Raw genomic sequence first — 9792 nt, 5'->3', positions numbered from 1 at the left:
TCTTGCACGCGTCTCGAGTAAGCCGGAGGTCGGGTCACGCCTTGTAGTGAACATCTTTGTCTTTGAAACCCTTCATGCTGATATAAGAACTGACAACCGGGCCATAGAAGAAAAAAACTGGCCAAAACCAGACATTCAAAGTAAGATCGCCCAAACAACTGGACACATACCTGCACATACACAAACGTGTGAGAGAAAGTAGACATATGGAAGTTACCACAGCAAAAAGGGAAACGTGATGCTATTCCATACAGAAAATAGTGATGGATGTATCTGAGAAGTGCTGAAGGTGACGGAATAATATTTGCATTTATCATAGTAATAATATTTACAATGGATATTCTTTATTTTCTCTTTTATTTTACTCATATACTACTACTAAATCACTTCTCCGTATTCTGGAAGCGTAAGATATACGAACTTTATCATGTTTTCCAAATTACAAGAAGAGTATATATATATATATATATATATATATATATATATATATATATATATATATATATATATATATATATATATACTGTGTGTGTGTGTGTGTATGTATGTATATATATTAAGCTGAAAATGTCGTTCACTATCCAACTCACTGTGCTTCAGGGATATCACCAAAGGGAAATTATATAATTGATAAATTTCCTCATTGGACAGCCAAGTGGTTAGCAAGTCGTTGATACGTTCTGTCGGGCATTTTATCTCCCTTGTACTGAATCACAAATCTTTTATAAAGTCCCCTTCGGCGATATTCCTGAAGTAGAGTGAATTGGATATTAACGACACTCGTAGCTTAATATTTGTGAATATAAAATTTCACGGTGATATATATATATATATATATATATATATATATATATATATATATATATACTAATATATATATATATATATATATATATATAATCTTGTAGATAATTATTACTAACAACCTGTGATAGTCGTGTAAAAAGACCAGATAAGATAGAAATTTACTTTCTCTATTTAACAAAAATCATATTTTTCCCTTATGATCAGGTCATATATTTAAGATATGTAATAGAAGACAGGTACCTTCCAGCCTCTAATACCTTTGTCTGTTGTGAATACTTTTTAAATAACCGAGACCCATTTATGTCGGTCGATACAAGAAGAGGACGGATCGTAGGTTAAAAGCTCAACCTTGTGCAACGAAATAGTAACCATTGAAACAGCAAATCTCAGCGTTCTAGTCCAAAAGGTGATGGGTCATAATAAGACCAGTAGGCCAATGGGGTAAGAGTTCAAATGGGGTTTGTTAAGCAGAGTATTGCACTAATCGTCCTGGGACTCAAGTAAATTGCCAATAAATTATCGATCAAGGAATTCTGCTAAGACAAATGAGTCCACAGAAGTGTGTTTTCTTTTTCTACTGGTAAATCTGTTCTTTTCTCTGATTTTTATATTTTCTTCCCTCAGAAGACAAAAAAAAAAAAAAAACTTATTTTGAATGGCAGTGAAATCATAGCTTGTTCCAGTTAAAAGCAATAGCTATTAGATTCATAAAGCATTGAACTGAAATGGCTGTATAGATTTACAATCAATACATTCCATTCTTGAAGTGTTTCCGAAACCGATAAAAATAGACCCTCATCTGGTACAATAAAATCAGCCACAGATCCATTTGGGCTGAAGTTAATGGCATTCTTGTATTTTATATCTTATGGTCTTCCTGGAGGCAGCCATATTTGTGCTATAATGATTTTATTTATAATGTAATGTTTATCTATAAAGTCATACTTAGGGGCTAGCTAATATTTGACGGACCAATGCCTTCCTTCGTCTGATCAGGTATGTATGAACAATTATTCAGTATATTCAAGCAAAATTAAATGATGCAAGGCTGAATTCAATTAATAATTTTTCCTTCTCCAGCTCTCCGTTTTAACCTCATCAGGACGATGAAACAATATACAGTGGTAACGTTACGATTTTAATGTCTGATGCCTAAATAATTTCGTTTCTTGGTTTACTTCACTGACATGGTTCACTTGTGAAATGACAGTAAGGGAAACTAACTCTTTCTATTACTGCTTTCATTTCTGTATTAGAAATGGTGGGTATTCGAAGTTAGAATCGTTAATTACAAAATGGAATAATATCTGCTGCAGATCTGCTACTCACACACACACACAAACACATCACACACACACACACAAAACAAACACAAAACACACACACACACACACCACACACACACATATATATATATATATATATAATATATATATATATATATATATATATATGTATATGTATGTATTTATGTATATAAGAGGATACCACAGGAAAATGATAGTCAGAAATCCAAGCGCTTTCGCCTTTATCAAGACATTGTCTTACTAAAGACGAAAGCGCTTGGATTTCTGACCATCATTGTCTTGTGGTATTCGCTTATATAATGAAGTCTCGTGCATCTACTCTGATTTTTCCAAGCATATATATATATATATATATGTGTGTGTGTGTATATATATATATATATATATATATATATATATATATATATATATATATATATATATATATATAAATATCACGAATAAGTAATTATTTTGTCGAAACACAAGAAAATTCCTTGTCTTTTCCATTCTCTGCTGGCTGAATGAGCATTGATAACCATCTCCGTTATGAATGTCGTTACAATCATTGAATCAAAGCCGGAGAAAAATACTGAAGGTGTCATTTGTTTTTATTGAGAATTCATCCAGTGACGTCTGAAGAGACAATTGGACTAATTTCCAATATTTCACAACATGAACCATGCAACGTAATGATTACGTAGAGGAATAAACTGAACAGCCTTTTAAAACTGATAACATCTTAAAACAAAAGAAGACACGGTACACCAAGGTTAAATAGATTAATGTCAGTTGCCCAGATTTTATCCCCGGCCAAGCTTAGAACCACACCCCCGCCTCACACACACACACACACACACACACACACACAAAAAGAAGCGAATTTAGAAAGGTACGAAGTAGGTTTTCGTACCCCAAATGATGTACCGGTATGCGACGAAGATCTAGAAGGTTACGCCAACGGTCATGGCGAAGGTCAGTGCCAGAGAAATGGTGCTAAGATCAAAGGCGTGCCCCCGCCCCCTCCTCGGCCGGTCCTACGAGTATATAAGTGAATCCTGGAACTCGGACATCATCAGTCTACCACTCGACAACATCCGACAACATGAAGTTTGTAAGTACTGGATTATGGGTGGATATTCTACGATAACTCTCCTGGAATTATGATATTGAGTATTTATACACAACGTACAGATTTGTTTCATGAGATGAGAATTGCACTGGAAAATGTGCCATGCAATTTCATATGAGAGAATTATGTATCAAAATAATGAATAATACAAACGCATTCCTAAGCTGAAGTGGTCTAGATGGTTTATGAATCAGTGCTTTACCATAGTAGAATTTTATAGCGCTAAAATTTAGAGAAAAAAATTGAGAGGTTCCCGTATCTGAATCTATGATAAACTTTAAGCATTGAGTTTAAAAAGAGTTCTTCAACGCATCCGTTCTGCAGAAATACAAAGAAATGAACAGCGAATTGTCTAATATAAAGAAAATAAGAGATATATTACTTTCTGCATCTCCACACAATTTTGATAGGAGACCCAAATCCACATTGGTCGAGAGTTCTCGTGTGTTCATAAATTCTAACGAGGAATTTCATCTTTAGGTGATCATCGCTGCCCTGGCCACCGTGGCCCTTGCTGCCCCTCAATACAGCTACGATGCCCCTGCTGGCCGCTCCAGCGCCGATTCCTCCGAAGAAGTAGCTATCTTGAGGGACGAGAGAGTCCACGAAGACGACGGCAAATACAACTTCGACTTCGAATCCGAAAATGGCATCAGGTTCTCCGAGGCTGGATCTCCCGACGGAGATGAGGACGCCATCGTCAGTGCTGGACAATACTCGTGAGTTTCTCCACGGTCTCTTTCAAACGTTCTTGAATTAATAAGTTAAATATGGAGTCAATAATGATAGACTATTTGCCATGAAATACAGTACAATTAAATTTTGATATCCTTGCAGCTACACTGCTCCTGACGGTACCGAAGTCGTTGTAAAATACGTCGCCAACGAGAACGGCTTCCAGCCCCAGTCCGACCTTCTGCCAGTAGCCCCCGAATTCCCCCACCCAATTCCCCAGTTCGTGCTGGACCAGATCGCCTTCGCTGCTGAGGAAGACGCCCGCCGTGCCCGTGATGGCTCCCGAGAGGCTCCTTCCAGGTCCTACGGCGCCCCTCAGTAATCCCCTTTAACCCAAATGACAACTTTTCGAAGCTGTGATCACAAATTGCTCATGTATTTATTCTATTTATAAATGAAATAGAATCTATCGTAAAATACTATGTTTCCTTTTGCCTTATGATCCGATAATAAGGATACGCAGACAGAAAAATTACCTTATAGTACAGGTAACTGAATGAGAACACGCATCGTAAAGTGTGAGATAAAAAAAAAAGTTCCTGAAAACCCACAAAGCTTGATTACAAATGTTCATCCTCGTATTATCTTGATAGGTTTGACGTTGAAGGTTGAATCTGTAAAACAGGTCATATTTACACTATTCATAGAACGCTTTGGGTCACTTTAGCACAGAACCTTTACATAATGTTCTGAAGAAAACAAGAGACTGAGATTCATGTATCATTATTTGTCGTAAAGTAATGAATATTGAACCTACAGTTAAGCGCTGAATGGCGAAAGTGCTCAAGTGCGTGTTTTGATAGCATGAAATTCATAGATTAGTTTTTATTGAGTTGATGACTACATTTATTGATGCTTAGTACCTTAGTTGATTTTGTAGTACGTATAATTAAGATTAGGGCTGATGTTTAACGATATTATTAGTTTATCTTTGATTTCTCAGTACTGATTGCAGTAACCAGCAACGGGACGACAGCAGAAATAGTTAGTCAAAGTCAGACAATCCAAAGATCGCCCAGACAACTGAACATGTACGTACCCAATACGAACATGTGCGAAAGTAAACCATTTGGAAGTTCTCTCAACGAAAAGGGAAACACGATGATAATCATTAAGGGATAGAGATATACTTTTGAAATACTATAGATGATGGAAAATAGTATACATTTAAAATGAAGAGTCTTTTATTTTCCTTATTATCTTATTCGCATTGATAAAACTCATTTAGTTATATTTTGCGAGTGGATGTTTTATGAACATTATTACGCTTTGCAGGTTACATGACGAGCACACAAAATAAATGCTGAATTCACTATAACACCGTCCCAAGAAATAAATACATCTACACACACAAACATGCATTCATACCTACATACATATGTACAGATTACATATATATATGTGTATGTATGTATGTATGTATGTATATAGAAATATATTTATTTTCCATTTTGATAACTCCATGCACTTAACATTTACAGAAGAGGGTGAAACCCTCTTATCCTTTTATACTTTCGTCTGTTTTGATGAATACTTTTGAAATAGTTCAGATCCATTCATGTCGATACTTGAGGAGGACCGATGCGAAGTTAAAACTTCCAGCTTGTATAAGAAAATAGTAACACTGAAACCTTTAGCAAACCTCAGCGTTGTAGTTCAAAAGGAAAGGGTCACAATGAGGCCATGAGTCCCATGGAGTAAGATTTCAATTAATTCAAGCAAAGCGATGCAACAATCGTCCTGGAACCCAAGTTTAGTTCCACGATGTTAGAGTCCAACGAATTCAGCTACGATATCATACTAAGAGCGGTTTACTTTACTTTCATATCGACGAATCTGCTCTTTTTGTCTGAACTTCATATTCTCTTCCTTCAGAAGACACATAACTGATTTTCAATGGAATAAAGAACTTGTAGATGAGGTATGTCATTCATAGTGCTTTGCAGTGAAGTGAAAGATTTTATATGAACTCTTAAGAAATTTTCTCCACGCCTCTACAAGTAATTCCGTTATCGGAGCTTTTCTGAGACTGATAAGAACTGCACCCACCATAGTGCAATTAAACCAATTGAGGACCCATTTACACCGCTGTTAATTGCATCATTCTAGGTAATATGTTATAGTCTACATGGAGAAAGCCATGATATTTTCATATACAATAAATATTTACTTTTATGCGCTAGCGTTTGTTTGGTAGAGCTGTGCATTGTTTCATATCTGATAAAATGCTTTGTACAATTATCAAGTAAATGCTGGCAGAGTTAAATGAGGCCAAACTAAATATAAATAATAAATTTGTTTATAATTAGTTTTCTGTTTTAACCTCCGCAAGACGATGAGGCAATTTATGATGGTAAATTATGATTTTTATGTCAAACGTCAAAATAGATTATTTTTATTTTTTGGTTTCATTTGTATTTTTTTGGTTCATCGGGGAATTTTTCATTTTTCATTCACTTCTTTCACTTCTTAGAAGTGAGTGCTGGGTATTCGAAGTGGGAATCCTTTACCTTGGAAGTTCCAATGAAACACGCACACACATACACAAATAACCAGAAGCACACACACACACACTAATATGTATTCATATTAATATACGTAAATGTATGTGTGCGTATGCTTGATTGTGTGCCTACGTTATCTATGGGAATAAGCAGTTTAACTTTTTTCATTTATACACACACAAATGCATATACACACAAACACACACACACACACACACACACAAACACACACATATATATATATATTATATATATATATATATATATATATATATATTTATATGTATATACACACATATATCTATATAATATGTATGTGTAGTAGGTAAAAGCTTCACTGACGTTCCTGGATTTGAAAGGGTCCGTGGGTTCGCGCCCTGGTCCAGGCAAGTCTATTATCGAGAAAAAATTCCCCATTCGGTTAAGCATATATGAAAATATATTAATTCCGCGGTAGAACGAATTAGATATTAAAGGAAATTGTAGCTCGATATATGTATATGAATCACGGAAATGTGATATGACTTATATATATATATATGTATATATATATATATATATATATATATATATATATATATTATATATATATATATATATATATATATATATATAAATATGCATAGACACCTGTTGAATACAGTATGCAATTATTTCGTCTAAAAGTAACAAGATACTTCCTTGGCTGTCTTAATCTCTGCTGTGTGTACGTGGAATATTAACCATCTTCGTTGTCTTCTTCGTTGCAACCATCGCATTTAAGTAAGAGAGAAATTTTGAAGGTTTTCATTCTTTTCACTGAGAATTCCTCCAGTGATGTCAGTCACTGAAAAGACACCTGGACTGATTCTTATTATTTCATGACCCTTAGTAGTGTAATGATTACGTACAGGGATGATCTGAATAGGCTTTTAAAATGGATAATATTTCGAAAGATAAACGAAAGACAGAGTCTACCAAACTTGAATAGATATTAATCCACGTCAATTACCCAGATTTTATCGCATAAGCCGGTTTAGAACCAAACCCCTGCCACTCCCCCACCCCCTAAAAAAAGGGAAAAAAGAAACAAGTTTAGAAAGGTACAAGGAAGATATTCTAACCCAAAACGATGTATCAGTATGCAATGAAGATCTACTAAACGAAGGCCACGCCAACGGTCACTGCGAAGGTCAAAGCCAGAGAAATGGTGCTAGGGTCAAAGGCGTTCCCCTCCCCGCCCCGCCCCGCCCCCTTCTCGGCCGCCCTATATATAAGCGAATCCAGGATCTTAGGCATCAGTCTACTACTCGACAACATCCGACAACATGAAGTTTGTAAGTACTGGATTATGGATGGCTGGATGTATTATTCTGTAAGATACGAAACTATTTCGTTTGCAAAACGTAGAATACGACTTGTGGGAGAACATTAGATGCTAAAATAATGAATATCAAAAAATGGCATTCTCCAGCGAAAGTGATCTGAAGAGTGAAATTCAATGCTTCGTCAAAACAGAATTTTGTAAGGATCCAAAACAAGAAAAGGAACACAAAGGATTCTTGTCGCCAGATTTACAAGCTTTAAGAATTAAATTGAAATATATGATTAATATACGTAAACATTCTATAGTAACTCAAGAAAATGAATGGTGATTTGTCTAATGACTCTAATATAAAGAAAATAAGAGAAATATTACTTTCTGCATCTCCATACATATTTGATAAGAGAGTCAAATCCACATTCGTCCAGAGCTCTATAGTGTTTTTAAATTCTAATGAGAAATTTCATTATTAGGTGATCATCGCTGCCCTGGCCACCGTGGCCCTTGCTGCCCCTCAATACAGCTACGATGCCCCTGCTGGCCGCTCCAGCGCCGATTCCTCCGAAGAAGTAGCCATCTTGAGGGACGAGAGAGTCCACGAAGACGACGGCAAATACAACTTCGACTTCGAATCCGAAAATGGCATCAGGTTCTCCGAGGCTGGATCTCCCGACGGAGATGAGGACGCCATCGTCAGTGCTGGACAATACTCGTGAGTTTCTCCACGGTCTCTTTCAAACGTTCTTGAATTAAAAAGTTAAATATGGAGTCGATAATGATAGACTACTTACTTTGAAATACAGTACAATTACATTTTGTTATCCTTGCAGCTACACTGCTCCTGACGGTACCGAAGTCGTTGTGAAATACGTCGCCAACGAGAACGGCTTCCAGCCCGAGTCCGACCTTCTGCCAGTAGCCCCCGAATTCCCCCACCCAATTCCCCAGTTCGTGCTGGACCAGATCGCCTTTGCTGCTGAGGAAGACGCCCGCCGTGCCCGTGATGGCTCTCGCGAGGCTCCTTCCAGGTCCTACGGCGCCCCTCAGTAATCTCTTTTGATCTCTGACCCTTCGAAACTGTGATCACAAATTGCTCATGTATTTATTCTATTTATAAATGAAATAGAATCTACTATAAAATTCATTTTTTTCTTTGCCATGCAATTTGATATCAAGAATATTCATTCTGAAAAACCAACCATCATGTGGAGGAAATTGTAGGAAAAATTCATCACAGTACTTGGACAAAAAAAGAAAGTTCCCGAAAACTCACAAAGTTGCATGAATGCGAACTGGGCCACTGACATGAAAATTCAAACTTCCAACGAATATGAAGTTTATTTGAAAATAGTAACAGGAGGAGAAAAGAAATATAGAAAGAGGGGATCAGTTATTAGAAAAAAAATGAATAGATAAAAATATGAGTTAATTAATAAGATATAAAGAGAATTGTTTTTAAGGATAGTACTGCGTTGCATCCTTGCTTGATTTTTAGAGGTTCCAGTTGCAAAACTTCCTATGGGAGACAGAACTTCTGGAAAACTGGAGCCAAGAAGTCCAACAACAGGTCCGTTAACAGGTCATCTGCGCACTATGTATATCTTATTTTGGGTTACTTCAGCATAGAAGTTTTATATAGTCCTTTGACGCTCAGGGAGTGATCCCACAAACTACTTAACTGTTGTTGTTGCTCTTGTTCTTGTTGGGGTTAAGGAAAGGTCTAAGGAAGAGCCTAAAAAGGTCTGAAAAAGGTGTTTCGTGTTGAGTTAAAGATACATGAATTTTTGGATTAGGTATTTATGATTTATTTATGAGAATGAAAATGTAAAAGATAAATAATGTGCACATTAAACAGCACAGAAAAATGATGTCTAGAAAAGTATAGCGTATTTATTTTAATTTTCGTTGGTGAAACAAGGCTCTATTTAACCGTAGATTTTAGCACATTTTAATTTACGTTAAAAGTTAGGAATATAACAACTTATGCGTGAGGGGGAAATCTTGCACGCGTCTCGAGTAAGCCGG

At 36.2% G+C, this 9792-nt stretch overlaps 2 protein-coding genes across 2 annotated transcripts; both read left to right on the top strand.

Annotated features, from left to right (window-relative positions):
• The first annotated feature begins 3059 nt into the window (after positions 1-3059).
• On the top strand, positions 3060-4377 carry LOC135207031 (cuticle protein AMP1A-like). The gene is made up of 3 exons (XM_064238660.1): positions 3060-3207; positions 3706-3944; positions 4063-4377. The coding sequence occupies exons 1-3, from the start codon at positions 3199-3201 to the stop codon at positions 4280-4282; spliced, it is 468 nt and encodes a 155-aa protein (XP_064094730.1). The 5' UTR covers positions 3060-3198; the 3' UTR covers positions 4283-4377.
• A 3342-nt stretch (positions 4378-7719) lies between these two features.
• LOC135207032 (cuticle protein AMP1A-like) lies at positions 7720-8907 on the top strand. The gene is made up of 3 exons (XM_064238661.1): positions 7720-7780; positions 8241-8479; positions 8598-8907. The coding sequence occupies exons 1-3, from the start codon at positions 7772-7774 to the stop codon at positions 8815-8817; spliced, it is 468 nt and encodes a 155-aa protein (XP_064094731.1). The 5' UTR covers positions 7720-7771; the 3' UTR covers positions 8818-8907.
• Positions 8908-9792: the final 885 nt, after the last annotated feature.

This window comes from Macrobrachium nipponense, chromosome 31 (assembly GCF_015104395.2).
Source record: "Macrobrachium nipponense isolate FS-2020 chromosome 31, ASM1510439v2, whole genome shotgun sequence".
NCBI lineage: Eukaryota > Metazoa > Arthropoda > Malacostraca > Decapoda > Palaemonidae > Macrobrachium > Macrobrachium nipponense.
This window is presented reverse-complemented; position numbering and strand designations above follow the sequence as displayed.